Here is a 23103-nt window from a genome sequence, read left to right as displayed (position 1 = left end):
AGGTTTTTGAAATATCTTTTTCCATATCTGCCATAGATTTACCTGACTCATATATTCGACTGAAAAAACATTTTTATATGGTAATACAAATATAATGCATAAACACACTTTTCATTTAAGTGATGTATATTTAAAAGTGCTTGTTTTGTACACATACCCAGCTGAAATGAAGATGTGAAATTGAAGAATCTACCATATATATATTGTATTTTCAGTTATTTTATTTCTATCCACAAGGTCTACATTGGCCGACTTACTTGGAGGCTTATTGTTTAGGAGCTAAGAAATATTTACTGTATTTTCAGTTATTTTATTTCTATCCACAAGGTCTACATTGGCCGACTTACTTGGAGGCTTATTGTTTAGGAGCTAAGAAATATTTGTTGTATTTTCAGTTATTTTATTTTGATCCACGAGGTCTACACTGGCCGACTTACTTGGAGGCTTATTGTTTAGGAGCTAAGAAATATTTACTGTATTTTCAGTTATTTTATTTCTATCCACAAGGTCTACATTGGCCGACTTACTTGGAGGCTTATTGTTTAGGAGCTAAGAAATATTTGTTGTATTTTCAGTTATTTTATTTTGATCCACGAGGTCTACACTGGCCGACTTACTTGGAGGCTTATTGTTTAGGAGCTAAGAAATATTTACTGTATTTTCAGTTATTTTATTTCTATCCACAAGGTCTACATTGGCCGACTTACTTGGAGGCTTATTGTTTAGGAGCTAAGAAATATTTGTTGTATTTTCAGTTATTTTATTTTGATCCACGAGGTCTACACTGGCCGACTTACTTGGAGGCTTATTGTTTAGGAGCTAAGAAATATTTACTGAACGAGGATCTGTCAGGGTTACCAGCAGCTAAAGCTCATCTCAGAAAGTAAGTACATGTGCACTAAATAAAGAGATTAAAATATCATATAAAAATTAGTATAGTCTAAAAAAGCACATTTTGTAGACCTGTTAACCTTGTCTTAACACTTATGTCAGGACATACTATGCATATACATCAGTTATATTTGATATTTATAGAACCAAAGACCTTAAGTGTCCGTCCCAGTGGGGTTTAGTTTAAACAGGTCTCACTGTATCAATCTAAGCACGAATCAAGTGTGGTAGTTTTTGTTTGATTCTCATCTGTGTCAAAACAAAGACTTTAAAACTGATATTTGTGTCCTCTCTGTTAGACAAGTGACATTTAGAAGTGTAATCAAAGACTTGTTGACTCGGAGTCGGAATAAGATATTTGGTTTGAATGATATTATTTAGCAAGTAAATATAAGTAAAACTTATCAGTTAACCCATAGCTTGTTTTAATATTGCTTGATACATTATTTCTTGAACTATTGTTTTTATATTTTTCTGTTTTCTCTGTTTTCTTTTGTTCTTTTAGATTTTTAGTTTCTATAATTTCAGTAATGTCTGTACTTTTACACTATTTACCAAGTTGGAATACTTTAATAATTTTGAGCTACATGAAATATGCAACACATAAAATGTTAGGTATGATCTCATAAAGCTCTTGAAAGGTGAAATACATGCACCCCCAAAATTATTTCCAGTTTAGCTTCAATAAAGTCACACTCCTAAACATGAACTTCTACCCCTCCAGTTACCTTTGTGAAAATTTCAACTTACATTTCATTGCATATAAGAAAATTAACTTTTTAGACATAGATTAAATCAAATTTTCTACTTTTTGTTTGAGTTTTGAGGCAAAAATGTTTGTGAAACCAATAAATATGAAAAGAATGATGTCTATCTATTCTTGAAATGTCATCTTTTTACCAAAAAAAAACCTATTTATTTGCAATTAAATGTAGGTCTGTTTTACACAACACTGCAAATACAGTAATTAATTTGTATTTGTACTGTTTTCTAATAAACCGCTAATGACATATTTGTTTTGGTGGCATTACACCGTGTAAAGCTAAGGATCATGCTGGTTATCCAGGCCCTAGTATAGATTACTATTTGATATGGGTATTGTTTAATGTTGAAGCCATAGTTCTTTACATCTTTTGGTCATTTGGTCTCTGATGGAAAGTTGTCTTATTGGCAATTAAACCACTTCTTGTTTTTTATAATGTGTGCAAGTGAGAAGTAAATATATTTGTTTAGAAGTTATGTGCACATAGTTTCAGCCACTTTGTGAAATGGCACCAAAACATATTGTAAAATAATCATGAATAAAAGGAGATATGGAAGTTAATATCAATGATACAGCAACCCAACAGCTTAGTTTAATGATTGTGTTATTTTTTGCAGCCTGAGAAACCTTAGATACATTTTCAATACAGTAGTGATAGTGGCCTTGTGGAGGGTATTGGTAGCACGCAGTGACATTGCTAGAAATCTGTGGATGTTTATAATAGGACTTGTTACAAAATTTGTTAAATTCTTTCGATTAACAAGTGCTGTGCGACGGTAACAGGAAATTGAGGATAAATGGCATGTTTGATAATAGTGCTGAAAAACAGATAACAGAAGTGCAGAAGTCCAAGAACAAATATTTGTTATAATTATTGATGTATTAGTCAAAATCCAGCTCCATTAGGGAATGACAATGTGTGAGATATGGTTATGTCAAGGCAACACTTTAATTTACTGTGTTTATATCTTCTTAAACATTTATTTTTATTTTAAGAAAAAAACTATTTTTACATGTATGTCATTTATTTATTTAAAATGAAATTTTCCTTCATCTCTAGCTTGAGATATTGCTGCTTATTCCAAGGTTGATATGTACTTTAAAAACTGCTATTAAGAACTAATTGTTATTCAGGAATGATTGAAAAAGTATGGAAGTTGAACAAAGTTGCTGATTACTTTTAAAAAATTACATGTTTAAGTAAATATAAAGCAATATGACATTTAATTGCTTTTGTAAGACAAATGATTTTTTGATTGTGTTTTAAAGTGTATGCTCCAGTTAATTCTAGTCTAAACAAAATATTGAATTGTCCTCATTGTGCTTGAACTATTTTTCACTGAATGTTAGGGAAGCAACAATCAACCAAAATAGTGTTCAAGGGGCTTAATTCTGTAAGAAAGTTAATCATGAATAATGGCAAAAAGTCTTTGCATATAAAGGCCTGTAATGAAATGAATATGTTGATACTTTGAGAAAAGAAATATTTTTCTTTCATTATAATCTGTATATATCAATATACATTGTCTTTCTAGTTGCTTTTTACATATCTTCCTTTATTTTATATATATAATATATATATATATATATATATATATATATATATATATATATATATATATATCTACCCTCTATAGGCTATTCCCTTTAACAACTTTTATACCCCAGACCTTACCTTTCCAAAACATGTTATACCACACATGGTAAACATTGTCTTCTTTCTAATATACCTTTGTGTTTTTATGTAGTTTTGACTTTGTTGTATGAAATATCATATTTTAAATCTTTACAACAAGAATAAACCAGTTATAGAGAATACAGAAACAACAAGACACATTTTACAGTTGACTTTTTTACATAAGAAACGTAACAATACACCAGAAACAAGAAACCACATTTCATAGAGGATCTGTTACATAGAAGAATTGTTAAATCTGCATGGCACAGATCATATACAGAAGTATATGTTCACTATGTGATATTAAAGTATCAGATTATCCGTAGAATCCCAACCTTGGGATATATGTTAAAGTGGAATAGCCCAAAGTTATTTATGTATAAGTTATTGATACCTAAGTATTGTTTATTAAGAAAGTATTGTATAATATAAATCTTACCTTAACTTTTTAATGAGATGTTGACTCTTATGTTACATATTTCTATTTTAAAATAACAAAACTCTTTTTAAATTAATTTTCAATGCAAATATATGTTGTATTGAAATGTTAGTGCATGCTTACATATATTTACAAATGATGATTGTTCATTTTATGAGAGTGTGAGCTCACATCGTTTGAAGAAATCATGAGTTCATGTCCATTACATGAAATTGTGAGTTCATATGACATTCTTATAGAGATGGTTTTCACATGCCTTTAAAAAAGAACAAATATAAAAATTACACAACCATCTCATTGACAGCATTATTACAGAGCATTTGTATATTTGTCTTTTATTGAGCTATCAATTTATATGGGTGTTCATTCACTGGGAAAATGATAACAATATGTTTTTCCATTTAAGAAGAGTGAAATTAATTTGCTAGACAAATGAAATCCTTTATTTACAGTATTATTAAACTTATAGTTAGTAGACATATACCTGTAATTAAATGAGTTAATGATTAAGTGGATCATGAATGTAGAAATATTAAAATCGTCTCCTTTAGATATATCATCCTTTTATCTTACTGCCTTATATTTGTTAAGATTATAGACAGGACTTGATCTGTAAGAATGCTTTTTTCAAACTTTAACACAGATGTGAAATGTGTTTTATTGCACGTTAATGAACATTTGGGCAGGTAATAATTGCATTCATGTTCTTGAAAACTGCCTTTAATCGTTTAACTGATGTCTTTTCTACAAATGCCTTATTTACAACTAATAGGGATTGGCAAACGACCATGGATCAAAAGTTGCATGAAAATCACTTGACAGTGATATGACATTTAAAACACCTACTCATTTAGTTTTTGGTCAAGTGCAATTTATGTAACATTATCTAGCTTATTTTTTATGTGTTTTAAGGCTTTTTCCAAGACATTTACAGGCAAAGTATAAATGTACATCATCCAATTGAATTAAAACATTTAATTTCCTATCATTTATACTTTGTTGTTATTGAGTGTTATGATGTTGCTTTGTGTAAAAAGTAAGGCTTCCTTTAGTATTTACAAATAATTCACCTTATTTAAAGTAAATTTCAAAACCAGCAAAAAACTTCTGATTTAATATCTAGAGTTTGTTCTGTCAAACCAGATGTTGTTTTTGTTGACAGAAAAAAAGGCATTTTGAAAAAGCTTGTGATGGAAATGGTAGACATTGAACAAATAATATTACCATTTTTATATAAAGATAAGGGTTTTGTTATGAAATGTCTTAAATGAAGATAAGTTCTCTAAGATGAATTACAAATCCTGCACCGAAGTGGTCATAAGCATTAAATTTTGTTAATTGTTTCCTCCTGATTATCTAGACCCTGTATCAAAATTTAATATATTCACTACTTCCCGTATGTTAAGTGTAGAAAGGTCATCCATCATTGAGAAAAGATAAACTTCTTATGTTATTTCTAGATTATTTATATGACATAATTAAGTCATAGCCTTCTTTTAGAATTTGGAGATGAGTTATAACAGCATGTAAGCCAATTATAACAGCATGCAAGCCAATGAATGTCTTGCTTTTGTGTTTTATAGGAATATATAACTGCCATTATTAATACCTTAAACTGTATTTATCAATACTTTGCAATTTTCAAGTATTTTTTCAACTGAAATCTGAAAATAAAATTCTTTTAAAAATCTTGACAGTTTTCTGTTTATTGAAATATCATTTTATAAACATGTAGCTATCAATAAACTCATCATAGATACCAGCTTTAAAATTTGGTATGCTAGATGCGCATTTCATCTACAAAACACTCATCAACATTTTACAGAATATTGTCCTGCAATTGAAGTAAATTGATAATTTAAATGTCAATGAAAGTTTGCAAACTTATTCTCGTATGTGTCTGCAATCCTATGTCAATTGCACTGTCAAAGTCTGGGGAAACTGAGGTTTACTGTAACTTTTTGTAATTAAACTTTTCTTTGACAAAAAATAAAGGAGATTTATGGATTATGGAAGGAGAGGTTGAAATTTATGTTTCCATAAATTTTGATATAAATAAGAAGATGTGGTATGAGTGCCATTGAGATGTATACTTTTAATTCTAGCACTCTTATTAGCCACAACTATCTCAGTGGTCATGTGGTTCAGAGTCAGAATAATGTGTTTGCATAGGGTGACACATCTTTCTGCAGATTGCTACCTTGTGAACTAGCAGGCAAAAACAGCTCAGCCTGTTGGTCAAATATAAAGCAAGTTTCATATTCATAAATCACATTAACATGTCTCATCTTTATTTATGATACCTTAGTCTGGGGGAACATATTTATTTATTAGTTGTAATTAGCTTCGAGCTAGCTTTCAGTTACTTCGAGTACTTGAGATCAGTACTTGGTGGCTTTTTTCATTATGTTAGTTGTTTGTTTGAGCTTCTTGCTTCCAACTGATTTTAAAGTTTGATCTTATAATGAGCTGTTACATCATTGTTCCAACTTAGGGATATAGTTGAATGCTCACAAACATGTTTAACCCTGCCACATTCTTTCAATGCCCTTCCAAAGTCTTGAGCCTTTAATTTAGTGATCGTGTTGGATTTTGACTCATATTTGTTTTTTTGTTTATAAATCTCATTAATCAGTTCGGTGACCTATAGTGGTATCATTGGCAATCAAACCACATCTAATTTCTATAGGTAATATTTACCACTAGACATTAACCTCGCATCAATCATCATCATCGTATATGCCACACTGAGATGAACTGTGTGATCAGTTGTTAAGAAAGGTTGCGGTAGAAAAAGTAAGAAGAAACAAAATGGTTCATACCATAGGCAAAAAGGAGAGCGAAACAAGCAACTGTCCACAAAACAATACACAAAAACTTAACACTGAGCAACACTTACCACCATTGTATATTGAATGTGTGGGTTTGCCAAATATATTCTCTAATTTCATGTTACCGAAAATTGACAATAGTGGTACTGGTAAACTGAATCTGAGACCCCCCCCCCCCAATAAACTATTTTCATATTACCGAATTTTGACTATGGATTTTATAATTTTTCGACAGGTTACCTTCTCTGTGGTAGGTCATCCTGGTACTCGGTCAAGTAAGAGCTATTACATATTACCAGCTCTACACAGAAAGCAAGACGAGTTAAATATCTGTCAATGAAAATCCAGTGACAATTCATATTTTATTGGGATGTCCATTGTGGGTACCAGGCATGTATAAAATTCAATATAAATATAACCAAGAGGCTTTTTAGCTTCTGCATTGCTTCCCTGATAAAAATATGCCTTTTTTTTTCAAATGTACTGCTTTTTCGAGTTGAATCAAAGCCATTGTGGTTTTTTTTCAAGTCGGTTGAAGAATCTGTCATAATGCTTATTTGGACTTTTATACTATCTTTTTATGTAGAAATTTCATTAGTGAATTTGATGTGAAAAGATTTGTGACAGATTTATTTATTTGTATATCTTAGTATATGTTTGTATGTGGTAAAACATTGAATCTTTATATACATCTGTCAATTTTCTGTAATTAATATGATAGACTTTAATCCTAAATTCATACTAAATGTGTGAAACATTATGTAAAGGGGAATATGTAACAATGATATTATATGAGTAATTATAATCATCTTTCATATTAATTAATGTGTAGGCTGTCATTTATGACTTAAGGTTATGCATTGTCATTTTAATTAGATTCAAATTCAAATTCAAATTTCAAATTCAAACTTTATTGTCATATAAATAAACTTTTATGATTTGTGACTAAAACAAACATGATAAAATATAAATGACAAGAAGAAAGCATGTATAATTATTATAAACAAACTAATTAATACATATAATTATATAGAATAATAGTAAATAATTCGATCATTATGAGTCCCCTACCCTTAGTACTAATGGCTGCTTTATAAATGAACCTATGATTTCAACTTGCTTTTGTGTTGATGGGCAGAGAATAAATTTCATTTAAGCCTCATCATTTAGGTCAATAAAATTTTCAATACAATTTGCCTTAATCATTTTTTTAATTAGAGTATTGCTACAAACATGTCATGTTAAATAATTAAGTATTATCTATTTGCATGTCTAGTGTAAATATTGGTTGATAACTTTGTGAATATAAAAACAAATATCATGGAAGTAAAATGAAAGTCAATATAATACTTCCGTGAACATACAGACACATAGAGATATATACAGTTGTTGCTGACTTTGTCAATTGTGTTATTCTTTGGCTTGTAATTAAATGAGAAAACATGAATGAATGTGTTAGATATTCGTTAACTGCAACAGCTAGTTCTGTCATTGGTGTCTTGATATTAATGTTCTTCTAATGATTTCACAAATAAGATCATGACCCTCTAACATGAGGGAGCCAAGCCAGGCAGCATCCTTTTTATTTACAGATCACACTATTCATGCAAAACTCAAAATTGAAAAGTCCCAAAGCTCGAAACAAACGGTCATCCATAACACAGTCATCACAATATCTAAGACCAATACAATGATTTCTTTGTTTATCAGTGTTAATGTCTTCCCGTACACTAATTCACCGATATTTTTCCCGTATGCAGTTTCTTTAGTTGGGAAACCTCTCGTTAGAACTTCGACAATCACACAGCGCAAGTGCGAGGGGAAAACTGTGATGAAAATTGTAAACAAACGTGCACTGGAAGATAAGTAGTAATAACTGATTCTTAAAGAAAAAATTTAATACAACAAATCATTATAACAACTGTTAATGACAAGTTTAATTAACAAATGGAAACACATCGAAAGCATATAAAAAACAATATCATGGCTCTGTCAATTCACTTATTTGCTCTGTGTTTATTGTTTATCAATGTCACGATCCGGTAAACTTCTGCAACAAACTCGAAATTTAATTAGTGATCAACAATCATTGAAAGAAATATCATTGGTCGATAATTAGTTATAGATTCGTAATACCTATAAAAAAAACGTGCATACAGGACTTAGTTTATTAAATATGCATGCATTGTTTCGATAATAATCAAATTGCAAGAAACTCGTTTCATATGACTTTAAAGCTGTGTTAGGACATAATATATTATATGGTGCTTGGACAGAATATATTGACTGTACACCATTCCAAGATTTTTCATTTTCTTTCTATTTATTCATGTTTTTAAAAAAAAAACGCCATTGAAGTGTAACAAGGAGGCTTCCAGTCAGGATTTTACTATTTTTCAATATTTTCGCAAATATGATTTATGTTATTTGATTCAACGATGAATTCTTTTTTTGAAAAAGAAACAATTTAGTTCAAATTTGATAAACTGAAATTTTGCAGTATTTTACCACAAGGATATATTTTTAGTCACTGAATTTTAGTTAATGTGGCAAAATCGGATTGACACATTATCGTTGAAAAAGGCGTCAAGTCAACTTTTTGGTAAAAACCCATTTCAAAATCAAAATAATTTTTATTTCAAGCAGTAGATGCTTTTTAAGCTTTAAAAATCCGTTTCAATTCTGTATTTATATATGTCAGTTTGCGTCACCACTTGAAATTTTCTTACTCCTTCCTTTTCATGAAGTTGATATTCATGACCTTATCTAACTATTAGATTTAAAGCCATTCCCAAATTAGATGATTGATGATTGCATAATTTTTTCTCGGGACAGGCTATTTTTTCACTGCTTTTCAGAAGCAAATTTAGTTTTCAAAAAATTAAGAATCAACAACAAAAAACATAAAAAAAGATCAATGGTCGTTACCTTGTCCAATTTGACGAACAACACCCGAATTGATAGTATGATGTTTACATGTTAATGAAGGATCGTTAATATGTATGTAATTCATTGACGTATTTATCATTGACCTCTATCAGAACAAAATTAATTTATTCTCGTGATAAAATCACCAGTTAAAATAGTTGACCATAGTTATGTGTACATCAAATGCACACATCTTGCATCTATAAAAAAAACCTTTGAAATGCCCCCAGACCAATTTAACATTTCCGACAACGGACGCCACATGATCTCTATTGCTGATTGCATCTCCGAGGATTGTATCAATTTCGCCTACAAAACAATATCGTCAGCGTATAATAAAAGACAAACCTTTTCCCCTTTAATATCAGCACCAACATTAAAACATTTGAGATATAATTCTAAATCGTTAATATATGATAGACTTTTATATTCAATCCATACTAATGGTGAGAAAAATTATGTAAAGGTGAAAATGTAATAATAAGATTATATGAGTAATTATAAATATTTTTTATATCAATTAATACTGAATGCTGTCACTTATGACGAAAGGTTATGAATTGTCAATTTGATTAGAGTATTGCTACAAACTTGTCATATTAAATAATAAACATGATAAAGCATTGTCTATTTATAATAGGTAGTACAAATATTGGTTGTAAACCTTGTGAATATAGAACATACAGACACATTGAGATAGATACATAGGAGTCAAGATATAATATAATGCTGACTTTGTCCATTGTTATTCTTTGGCTTGGAATTAAAAAATAAAACGTGAATATATTGGATCTTCGTTAACTGCAACAACTTATTTCAGTCATTGGTGTCTAAAAGATTTAATTGTTTCTCTACTGATTTTACAAATAAAATCATGACTCTCTAACATTAGGAAGCCAAGCCAAACAGCAGCCTCTTCGTTTACAGATCTCACTATTCATACAACACTCAAGATTGAAAAGTCTCTCAAGCCCCAAATCAAACGGTCATCCTTAAAGCTGTCATCACAATATTTAAGACCTACCGAATTAGACTTATTACAGGGTTTGTACTAACATGGGCAACACGACGGGTGCCACATGTGGAGCAGGATCTGCTTACCCTTCCGGACCAACTGAGATCACCCCTAGTTTTAGATGGGGTACGTGTTGCTCAGTCTTTAGTTTTGTGTACTATTATTTGTCTGTTGGTCTTTTTCTTTTTTTAGCCACGGCGTTGTCAGTTTATTTTTTACTTATGAGTTTGAATGTCCCTCTGGTATCTTTCGCCTCTCTTTTAAGACGAATACAATAATTTGATTTGTTTATCAATGTTTACATTTAAAGTTTCTCAAGAGAATATCTAAAAACACGAAAAGTTCACAAAAAGTAATCATTTAACCTGTGATATGATATATCATATTTTTTATGTTGCTGGGACATAATATATTGACTGTATACCATTCCAAGATATTTCTTTTTCTCAGTTTTGGTTGGGGTTCGTGTTGCCCAATCTTTGGTTTTCCATGTTGTGTGTTGTGTACTGTTGTTTGTCTGTTTGTCTTTTTCGTTTTTAGCTATTGCGTTGTCAGTTTATTTTCGACTTATGAGTTTGAATGTCCCTTTGGTATCCTTCGCCTCTCTTTTTCGTTTTCTTTCTATTTATTTATGTTCTCACGATTTTATGCAAAAACGCTAGAATTAGTAAAAACGCTATTGAAGTGTAACAACGTCCATATTTCTACACAAGGAGGCTTCCAGTCATGATTTTGCTATTTTTTCAATATTTTATGGCAAATATGATTTATGCTATGTCATTCAATGATGAATTCTACTTTGATAAAAAAAAAACAATTTAGTTCAAATTTGAAATTTTGCAGTCAGTATTTTATTACAAGGGTATATTATTAAGTCATCGAATTTTAGTTCAAAGTGCCAAAATCAGATTAACACATTATCGTAGAATAAGGCTTTCAGTCAGCCTTTTTGTAATAACCCATTTCCAAATAAAATAATTTTACATTTCCGCATGTTAGACTTTCCCCTTATTTGGAATGAATTGGTGGTTTTAGTCTTATTAGTAATTTTTGTAAATTTTTTTTTGTTTTTTTGGTCATGTTTTAGGTTAACAGTTATTATCAATATAGTATTATAGGTTTTGAGATTAAAGGCAAAACATCAAAATATCATTCAAGGGTAATTACTTCAATAAGGAGTCGGAGGTAATTTTAATGGAAAATGGAAGTGTATAGATTTAAAAATTTTTAGCATTTGCTACTGATCCGATTTTCTCTTTGTATGGTTTTCCAGATAATTAGACAATAACTTGCATTTTACACGAATATTTTGTTTTCAGATATGCATGTTGGTTGACTGGCAAGACAAAAAAAAAAAAAAACTCTATACTAGATGCCCTCAGAATTATTCAGTCCATGTTTCGTTGAATAAATGTTCCATTGGTTTTAGAGGAGACATATTTTGAAATTTATTACAAGGGCGTAGATGTCGAAAGGCACTATAGGCACGTGCCTACACATATTATTTTTCAAAGCTTTATCGAATTCATTATAATTTGATGACAAATCAATCTGTGTCACCACTGAGAATTTTCTTCCTTTTCATAAATTTGATATTCATGACCTTATCTAACTATTGAATTTACGGCCTTTCCGAAAATTGGATGATCGATGATTATATATTCTTTTCTCGGGACAGACTATTTATTTATGTTTATTTACAACAACTGATATAAAAAAAATAATGATCGGTGTCTTGTTCAATTTGATGAACAGTATTCAATTAATAGTACGATAATTACATGTTTTATTTTTATTTTATGAAGCATCGTCGATATGTATGTAATTTATTGGTTATCAATCAACTTCTATAAGAACCGAATAAATTTATTTTCATGATAAGATAAAGAGTTAATATAGTTGACCATAGTTATGTGTACATCAAATGCACACATTTTTCATTTATAAATGTGGAAAACCGTTGAGTGGTCCCAGACCCGTTTAACATTTACGGCAACGGACGCAAATGAACTCACTTGCTGATTGTATCATTACACTAACCATTTTACAATATTTTTTCTAGAATTGCACTGGTGTACAAAACAGATATTTTAAGTCTTATTGTCATTGTCTTTCAGGCTCATTAGAGCTTATTTTATGTTTTTGTTTTGTTAATCATGCCGGCTCTAAAAAAAGCATATTTATTTATAATATTATTTATTTGTTTAGTGTTTGTGCTATTGCTTTTATACATAGGAGATTGATTGCTCTTTAAGAAAAAAAATCAGGGAATTTGTATTCAGCTTTTTCTGTCTGTCTCTCCGTTTCAGATGTTATCAATAATTGCCTACACTCGAATCCTTCTGCTGTAGTAAAACAGGTATACTATAGAAAAAAGGATGCAGAATATAGAATTGGACGAATTAAATTTAAACCTCTTGTGTCCACAAATGCCCATCTTACGTCCATATTACTAGCATCGTGTTGGTAACGTGTTGGTGACATTGGTCTATCAGTTCACATTTGTTCAATCCAACCAGTGGCCAGTACTGCGATTCTAACATGATTTATATTATACGTATTGTAATAACATCAATAATTCATCAGTTTTTAAAAAAGAATTCTTGACAATTCACGTCCGCAATGTTGTACGTTACATACACACACACACATATATATATATATATATATTGTGTTATAACATTATTGACCTTGATGTTAGTCAGTTGCTACTGATATTGTCAAAACTCTGCCCACCTAGATAAACATCAATATGAATAATCTCAGAAATTTAATTACACGTTGCATTTGCTTTTTTCAATATGGATTTTATTCATTTAGTACATAAAACATACATTTTGTATTTCAACATTTTCCAAAAAAGTAAGTTATGCATGTGTACATAAACTGATCAGTTGGTCAGTCTAGCGGATTCTTATGGGGGATTTCGAGAATTATAATTGTATACAATGACAATATGGTGTTTTACACAAAGTAGAATTTTCTCTCATTCTTGAAGTTTGAAAATAAAATATCTAATTTCTGTTTACTTTTAAAAAGAATTCATATTTAATTTTCCTCAAGAAAACCTGATATAACCATCAGTATTAACACCACCAACATTTATTGTTGTACAATTATATTTGTTTAATATCTGTTCATTTATATTTTGGTTCCCTCTATAGCTCCAAATTGTTTTTTTTTATCTCCTGGCTTCTCCAATATATAAATGTATTCTTATTTGGAATTCATAATCTTTTTTCTATACATCCCTAATCTACCGCTTTTTCATAACTGTTATTTCTATAGCTGGTCAGTGGTCATAAAGCTATCACATGATTCTATTGATCAACCACAAAGTACTGCCCACGTGTTCTTATCTTGTATCAGTCAGACACGTGCATTTGTTTATAAAACTAATTATCATCAAAACTCATAAACAGTGCAAGATATGGAAACTTATTTTTCTTCTACGGTTTTGAAATATTAAGAAGTAATAAAAACAGCTGAAAATGAAATTTCGATAAAATTTAGTTGCTTTTGTATTGTGTTACCTTAATAGTTGTAGAGCAAAAGTCAAGCAATAAATTCTGAAAAGGTTGCGTAGGATATATATGGAAGATATCTGGGTTTTTTAATGTATAACTAATATTCTTACGCCACTTCTTGTGTTTATTGATTAAGTTTAATGCTAATTTTAACGTACAATGTATATGTAAGATCGCTTGTGTGTTTATGTTTAATAAGCATCAGATTATACTAAAACTTTATTGTAATTCCACCTGGCACACTTCTATTTGGACCCTTTTTGTATTGATGAGATTCGATTATTTATGCATTTGATTTCCCAAACATTTGATTCTTTTTTTATTATTCTACACGTGTCGTGTTCAATGAAATGAGTAAGATGCAAATTTATACTATAGAAATCACTCTCGACAGCTTATGATTAAGTCGATATTTTCCGTCATATTTTCATCATAATTTGCTCTGGCTTATGTAAATCGTACTAATTGAGCTCATGGGATAATCATAAAACATTTAGGGTAACAGTTTATAAGATTTGAATTCACTAACACATATATAAATTACAAAACATTAAGGATACTGAGGTCTTCTGATTAAACTGATGTATTTCTTCGGTAGAGAAAAACATGGATTTGTAAGTGTAATGCATGTAAAAAAATATTTTTATAGATTTATAAGTCTTTTTTATTATAATTCACCAAAGTCTTGTGAATTATATACACGTAATTTTCTAAATTGTGATCCAACTTGTGTAAATAAAATTAATAGCCACGATTTATTTCAAATATGTCAATCTCAGTTTAATTTATAGAATATGATTATAAACATTCCTGGCAACTTCTGAATGTGGAAATTTAATTATTAATACAAAAAAAAAACGTCAAAGAAAGTTGTGTTGGTGGACGATTTACCCATTACATTCTTCAATAATTTGTCACAGTTGTCACGTATTAAGTGAAAAATACATTATAAGAAAACCTTAAAGCAAATTAGTTTATTATTATTTTTTATGTACACTTTCATAATGATACCTGTGATATATCTTTTTTTTTATGCCAAATTACCAACAAGTTTTGTAAATTTGATATTTCTAGTTGAAGATATTTAATGTTCACGATGAAATTGCACAAAACCGGTTCATATAAACGTCAGTGAAGAAATTTTTACTTTTTCGAAGATCTTCAATGAGACAATTTAGAAAACTAGCTTTATAAATAACGAAGTTTGTTTGAATTTCTGTTTTGGTAAAATATACGCAATTTTTCGGTCTGCTGATTGAAAGAGTTACATTTTTAATGTCTTAACATTTTATTAAATCCTGTCTATTTTATTAAGATATTCAAGTAAGTTGTACCTTAATTGAATTGTTTTAAAATACACAATCTTTATCATGTTCAATCTAGTATAATGACATCCTTTTTTTCTGGTATTTACACTGTTTTTCTGTACCAAGTGAGTCTATTTTCACCATGTTTTCATTTGTTGTGGCTTGTTTCGTTTTTGCGTTTATTTTTTGGTTTCGGGTGTTTGTGGTTGATGTTGTCTGTTGTGCTTTCCAATATTTTTGGTAATGACTTTTATATATCAATTTTCCAGTTCATAAGCTAATTGTGTTCAAAACAAGTCTTATTCACTTCAACAGTTTAAACGGACTTATTTTGTTTGTAAGAAGGAATATAGATATATCTTGACCAAATTCATTCCGACTCGACTGTACTTCATCGACATACAAAATAAAAATAAAAAACAAAAAAAATGTAGCATAAATTCCACATGAATTGAAATTGTTATGTTGTTTTGACACTTTTATTCCGTGTCATAACTTTTTTTTATTTCCTAGTCATGACGGATTTCTTTGGTATTCGTATCGTGACTTTTTTCTTTGATATCCATGTCATGACGGGTTTCTCTGATTTACAGGTCATGACGGTTTTCTATGATTTACGGTACATGACGGTTTTCTACGATTTCCGTGTCATGAAGGTTTTCTATGATTTCCGTGTCATGACGGTTTTTTTTTATATCCGTGTCATGACTTTTTCCTGTTTGACAAATCCTTGAGCAGGCCAATCCAATGTTAAACGAAACAAGACATGACCAAAATTGTTTTTTTTGTCACGTGCTTATGACCAGTCTTGTTTTGGAGATTGGACCAACCGAGGGGTAAAATAAACCTGTTTGATTTAAATACAATGAAAAAAAAATTGCTTACTTTGGATTTCTTTGGAAAATCTATGTTCGTCAACTCTTTTAAGTTTGACGTATACTCTCGTAGTTCCCCAGCAGCAAAGGGTCAATTATTGTTGAATTATTCATGTCATGAATAATCATTAGTAATGTGTATTTTTGAAATCTCAAGGTGGATTTTTGAAATCTCAAGGTGCATTTTTGAAATCTCAGTGTGAATTTTTGAAATCTCATTGTGTAATTTTAATTCTCAGTGTGTGTTTTTCATTTTTCTTAATCTCATTGTGTCTTTTGGAAGTCTTAGTGTGTATTTTTCAATTATCAGTGTGTGTTTTGAATTTTTTTTAATCTCAGTGGTTTTTTGAATATCAATATGTAAATTTGTCGATAAAATGGTTGAAACATAGTTTTAACGAGAACGGCTTGTCATAGATCATCAATGCTCTTCAACTTTATTTTTGGTGTTCAATGGTCTTCAACTTCTTTCCTAATTTGGCCTTTTAACTTTTTATTTGAGCATTAATGATGAGTCTTTTGTAGACGTTTCTCGCGTCTGACGTACAAAATTATAACCCTGGTATCTTCGATGAGTATTTTTTTATTTCATTGGCGTATCAATTGATTCATACTAAGAAGCAGACATTTTTTTCCCTTTCCGTCATAGAATAATTGTACCTGCCAAACAATTTCTTTGGTTTTATCTGGTCTAGACTAGTGCTCCTAATATTTAGTTTGTCGGCTTTCCAAACTTTTTGCCTTTGTTTAAGGTAACACGATACCAAATGACATTATTTCATGAGTTACTGTTCCTGACGTTATTGTTTTTTGAGGTCAAGTTATTGCATATTTTGTGGAATTATACACATAATTACGAAATTATCTAATGATGTTATTTTCCTCATTCTCGTTTTACGGACGCCATCAAGAGTTGGTTAACCGTTATGAAATATCTGTTTCACAGATGACGACGTATATGTAACCACAATCCCGTCCACCTTTCCCCTGAATGTGACCTACCGAATTAGACTTATCACCGGATTTGTACTTACATGAGCACCACGACATGTGAAGCAGGATTTGTTTTCCTTTCCAAGGCACCTGAGATCACCCCCAGTGTTCGATGGGGTTCGTGTTGCTCAGTCTTTAGTTTTATATGTTGTGTTTTATATACTGTTTGTCTTTTGGTCTTTTTCTTTTTTGCCATGACCTTGTCACTTTATTTTTAACTTATGAGCTTAAATGTACCTTTGGTATCTTTCGCCTCTTTTGTAAGCAAACATGTATACTAATATTTTTTTCTTAATTTGATCAATGTGATTGCGAACTTTGAAGTTTTGATATCATTTCAAACGTTTGTCTTTTGGTATTTTTCTTATCTTTGTTTTTGCGATGGCGTTGTCGACTATATATATATATTGTATCTTAATATGATCAATGTAATTGCGTAATGACAAACTACTGCACCAAATCAATTGTGATTTACTCAGTCAACTTTGAAATTGTGGTAGCATTGCAAACGTTTGGATATCTAAACCATGCAGCAAGTTAATAGCATAAAGATCTGTTGGATTATTTTATTCAATGTTAATATAAAATAACGAGTAAACCTTTATGACAAAAACTGTCAACAACTGACCGACAATCATCGACCCACTGATGATTATACGGATTTTTTTTTTCAATTAACATTATCCAAAATTATACAAAAGTCAATCTTAGAAATTTTGAAAAAAAAGTTATTATGGTTTTATTTTTTGTTAGGTTATATTGTGTTTTGATAACTAATTAATCGTCTAAAGGGAAAGATAATGTCTTCTCAGTTTCTCCAACTCTCATTCAGATCACAGACATCCTAAACAGTGGACCACCTATCTTAGCATGCATAACTTTAGCTATCAGCCCATCCTTACCAAGTTTTCCGATTTCTTAGCTGCGGCAAGTATTTTTTGTCGCCTGTATAGTCGTGTTAATTCAATCTGTCAGTAAGATATTCTGTATATCACCTGATTTGAAATTTACGTTTGTAAAAATTGGATTAAAAATGTATGTTTAGAACCCTGTCTTACTTCTATTTATATGCACTATTTTCGTTGATTTTTCCATCGGTTATAGTTTATTTCAAATGTTGGATTTTCATTATTGATCTGCATTTATGTAGATACAACAACAATTCATATACACAGTAAATAAAGATATACAAAGTAAACAATTCAATTATATATTGATAACTTATCAGTCAATTGTAAACCAGCAAATTTTGCTCCTGGTCACTTTCTAATATAAAAGAAAACAATGTCACGTAACAAAAAGCAAATGAACATGAATAGCCTATGTAGATTGTTTATAATTGTCTTTAACATACTAAAATGTACAAATGTGAGAAGCTTGAGAAAAAATTAACGTATCAGGTCACGTGAATCTGTACGCTAATCTTGCATTTATGATGATAAACAGTTTATAAAGAATTTTTCAAACTACTTATCCGAGGACTGTTCCGTAGGCTTGGGCACTATTTCTATAACATATATATTTTCTGTTTGGTCGCCATTGGATGATTTAGATTCCGACACGAAATAACCATCTGAACCCGAAAGTTGAGGTTCTGCTTTAGCTACTGGTACTACTGGTGCTGCTTCCGGTACTGGTGCTGCTTCCGGTACTGGTACTGCTTCTGGTACTGGTGCTGCTTTCGGTACTGGTGCTGCTGGTGCTGCTGGTGCTGCCAGTGCTGCTTCCGCTACTGGTCCTGCTGCTACCAAAGGAGACACTTTAGATTTCCTTGACGAATTATTTTTTCTGTTACTGTTTCTACTAGAACTAGAACTTTTATTACTGCCACTATCTTTTTGGTCATCACTACCATCACTTCCGTTACTATCATCACTATCGTCGTCGCCATTACTATCGCTATTACCATTGCTATCACCATCACCATTGCTGCTGTCACTTCCGTTATTGTCATCACTTCCGTTACTGTCGTCACTACCATTGCTGTCATCGCTACTATTGCTGTCATCTTTGTTATCGCTGTCACTACTATCACTTTCACTACTATCGCTGTCGTCATTGCTATTTTTGTCGTCTCCATCATTACTGTTGCCGCCACTACGATTACTTGTGCTGCTACTCTTGCTATTACAATTGCCTTTAGATTTTCCATGAGTTCCACATGAGCTTGGTTCGGCCTCAGGCGCTGCCACGGAAGATGATTCAGATTCACTTGATGAGCTGCCATTTCCGTTATCATCACTGCTGTCATCGTCATTACTGTTGTTGGAAGAGTCGTCACTACTATCGCTGTCGTCACTACCATTGCTAGAGTTACTTCCATTATTGTCGTCTTTACTATCGCTGTCGTCACTACTATTACTGTCGTCGCTATCATTGCTAGAGTCGCTTCCATTACTGCTATCACTACTATTGCTGTCATCACTGCTACTGCTGTCACTACTATCGCTGTCGTCACTACCATTGCCAGAGTTGCTTCCATTACTGCTATCGCTGTCGTCACTGCTATTACTGTCGTCGCTACCATTACTTTTGCTGCTACTTCGATTACTTTTGTTGTTATGACTACTCTTGCTATTACAATTGCCTTTTCCTTGAGTTCCACATGGGCTTGGTTCGGTCTCAGGTGATGCTACGGAAGATGATTCAGGTTCACTTGATGAGCTGCCATTACCGTTATCATCACTGCTGTCATCGTCATTACTGCTGTTGGAAGAGTCGTCACTACTATCACTGTCGTCACTACCATTGCTAGAGTTACTTCCATTACTGTCGTCACTACTATCGCTTTCGTCACTGCTATTACTGTCGTCGCTACCATTGCTAGAGTCGCTTCCATTACTGCTATCACTACTATTGCTGTCATCACTGTTACTGCTGTCACTACTATCGCTGTCGTCGCTACTACTATCGCTGTCGTCGCTACTACTATCACTATTGCTTTTCGATCTTCCTTGAGTTCCTGATGGTGCTGCCTCGGCCTCAGATGATACCACAACTACAGGAGATGATTCAGGTGATGCTTCTACCACAGGTAATATTTCAGGTGATGCTTCTACCACAGGTGACATTTCAGGTGATGCTTCTACCACAGGTGATGATTCAGGTGATGCTTCTACCACAGGTGATAATTCAGGTGCTACTTCAACACCAAGTAATATTTCAGGTGTTGCCTCAGCCACATGTGATAATTCAGGTGAAGCATTAACAGAAGGAGAGGATTCGGGTGATGCTACAGCAACATGTGATAATATTGGTGATACAACGTTCACAGGAGATGATTCATGTTTACTTGATGATTTTCCGTTATCATCACTGTTGTCGGAAGAATCGTCATCACTATTATTGCTGTCGTCGCTACCATTGCTGGAGTTACTTCCATTACTGTCATCACTACTATCGCTGTCATCACTGCTACTGCTGTCACTACTATCGCTGTCATCACTGCTACTGCTGTCACTACTATCGCTGTCGTCACTACCATTGCTAGAGTTACTTCCATTACTGTCGTCACTACTATCGCTGTCATCCCTACCATTTTTAGAGTTACTTCCATTACTGTTATCACTACTATTGCTGTCACTGTTACTGCTATCACTACTATTGCTGTCGTCACTGCTATTACTGTCATCGCTACCATTACCATCGCTGCTACTACGATCACTTTTGTTGCTATGTCTACTTTTGCTATTACAATTGCCCTTTCCTTGAGTTCCACATGGTCTTGGTTCGGCCTCAGGGGATGCTACGGAAGAGGATCCAGATTTATTTGATGAGTTGCCATTTCCGCTATCATCACTGCTGTCATCGTCATCGCTGCTGCCGGAATTATCGTCACTACTATCGCTGTCGTCGCTACCATTGCTAGAGCTGCTTCCATTACTGTTATCGCTACTATTGCTGTCATCACTGTTACTGCTATCACTACTATTGCTGTCATCACCGCTATTACTGTCGTCGCTACCATTGCTATCGCTGGTACTACGATCACTTTTGTTGTTATGTCTGCTGTTGCTATTACAATTTCCCTTTCCTTGAGTTCCACATGGTCTTGGTTCGGCCTCAGGTGATGCTACGGAAGATGACCCAGGTTTACTTGATGAGCTGCCATTTCCATTATTATCACTGTCGTCGGAAGAGTCGTCACTACTACCGCTGTCGTCGCTACTATTGCTGTCATCACTGTTACTGCTGTCACTACTATCGCTGTCGTCGCTACTATTGCTGCTATCACTGTTACTGCTGTCACTACTATTGCTGTCGTCGCTGCTATTGCTGCTATCACTGTTACTGCTGTCACTACTATCGCTGTCGTCACTACCATTGCTAGAGTTACTCCCTTTACTGTCGTCACTACTATCGCTGTCGTCACTACTATTACTGTCGTCGCTACCATTGCTAGAGTTGCTTCCATTACTATCGCTGTCACTGCTGTTACTATCATTGGTATCATCGCTCCCGCTATCACTACTACCGCTGTTGCTTGACATTACTGCTACCGTTTGTGGTGATCCAGCATTAGTTATTTGTGGAGCTACGTCAACTACTGTTTGGCTTCCAGTTGATATTGCTTTACCAGCAGAACATTGTTTCGAGGAACATCCAGATACACTAGATGCCACAGATGATTGAGAAGCGGCCGCTGATCTAGCTCCAGTCAAAATAACAGCTACTGGTTCTGTCTGAGCTCCAACGGCTGTACTGTGAGCAGCAGATAAAGCAACAGCGATTGATGAAGCAATCGATTTGGTAGAACCTGAACTTCTAGAATTGGATGAAGCACCCGAATTGCTTGAACCTGAACTTCCAGAATTGGACGAAGTACCCGAATTTCGTGAATCTGAACTTCCAGAATTTGATGCATCATCTGAAGAGGTTGAACTTGAACTTGAACTACCCACAGCAGAAGACTCACCTGCTGCAGCATTTGATGACCTTGATCTTGAGCTACCAGCAGCAGAAAACGTAGGAACTGCTGCAGCACTTGATGAACTTGACCATGAGTTAACAGGAGCAGAAGCTGCAGCAACTGCTACAGCACTTGCAGACCTAGAACTTGCTCTACTAGCAGCAGAAGACGCAGCAACTTCTGCAGCACTTGACGAACTTGCACGTGATCTACCAGCGGCTGAACCAGCAACTGCTGCAGCACCTGCTACAGCGCTTGTTGTTCCTGATGATACTGGTGAAGCGGCAGCCGAGCCACAATCTACTGTACATCCTGTACCAGAACCGCTTCCTTGTTTGTCATCTACTCCGGATATAACTCCGTAACTAGCCACTGATGATCCTTTATTACCATATTTCTGTACAAGAGAGCCCTTTTGGTGAAGAACTGTATCTACGGGTGCTGCAAAGAGTAAGGATCATTAGTAAGCAAGATTACTTTTCAACAATAATGACACTCTTATTCAAATAATTGGTAAAATAGATATAAGAAGATGTGGTATGTTCATTAAAGATTCTCTAATGATATTGATACAGGTTTTATAGATGATCGGCAAGGGACGGTCATATGATTTTCGGAAGGAGGATCTGAAAATAAATAGTTTTGCCGAAGACAGAATGGAAATGATTATTTTACATTGTCAAAAACCAGGATATACTTGTGAATAAAATCAAGATAGATAAACAAAAAGCAATGTCTAGTAACAGGTCAGGTGTAAATAAATATTCTGCCCACAACAAATCCTTGTGACCCTCCCCAACCCCCCTTGAAGGAAATCAAATGATCGTTCCCTGAGAATAGATTGATGATGATAGTGTACACTGCATTTTTCAACTGTGTCATCATTGTAATAAGCTATTTTTAAGTTACATTTCTTTCTTTATTGGATTCTCAATTTTATGTACCTT

General features: G+C 32.7%; 2 protein-coding genes across 3 annotated transcripts in view; one reads left to right on the top strand and one right to left on the bottom strand.

Annotated features, from left to right (window-relative positions):
* Window positions 1-3188, top strand: part of LOC127704271 (fatty acyl-CoA reductase 1-like) — a 33076-nt gene extending 29888 nt beyond the window's left edge. For both annotated transcript variants that reach the window (XM_052208262.1, XM_052208261.1), the window contains 2 exons: window positions 756-883; window positions 2272-3188. In XM_052208262.1, coding sequence (XP_052064222.1) covers window positions 756-883; window positions 2272-2434 — 291 coding nt within the window. In that variant the 3' untranslated portion in view covers window positions 2435-3188. The remainder of the gene's footprint in view (window positions 1-755; window positions 884-2271) is intronic.
* Window positions 3189-18713: 15525 nt separating this feature from the next.
* LOC127706719 (dentin sialophosphoprotein-like) lies at window positions 18714-22348 on the bottom strand. Its single transcript, XM_052211377.1, has 2 exons — window positions 20540-22348; window positions 18714-20209 (listed from the first exon to the last, which is right to left on the bottom strand). Exons 1-2 carry the CDS (start codon window positions 21735-21737, stop codon window positions 18714-18716), a joined length of 2694 nt encoding a protein of 897 aa, XP_052067337.1. The 5' UTR covers window positions 21738-22348.
* Between the last annotated feature and the right edge of the window lie 755 nt (window positions 22349-23103).

This window comes from Mytilus californianus, unplaced genomic scaffold (genome assembly GCF_021869535.1).
Source record: "Mytilus californianus isolate M0D057914Y unplaced genomic scaffold, xbMytCali1.0.p SCAF_6, whole genome shotgun sequence".
Lineage (NCBI taxonomy): Eukaryota > Metazoa > Mollusca > Bivalvia > Mytilida > Mytilidae > Mytilus > Mytilus californianus.
The sequence above is the reverse complement of the archived record's forward strand: the minus strand, read 5'-3'. Positions and strand labels throughout refer to the sequence as shown.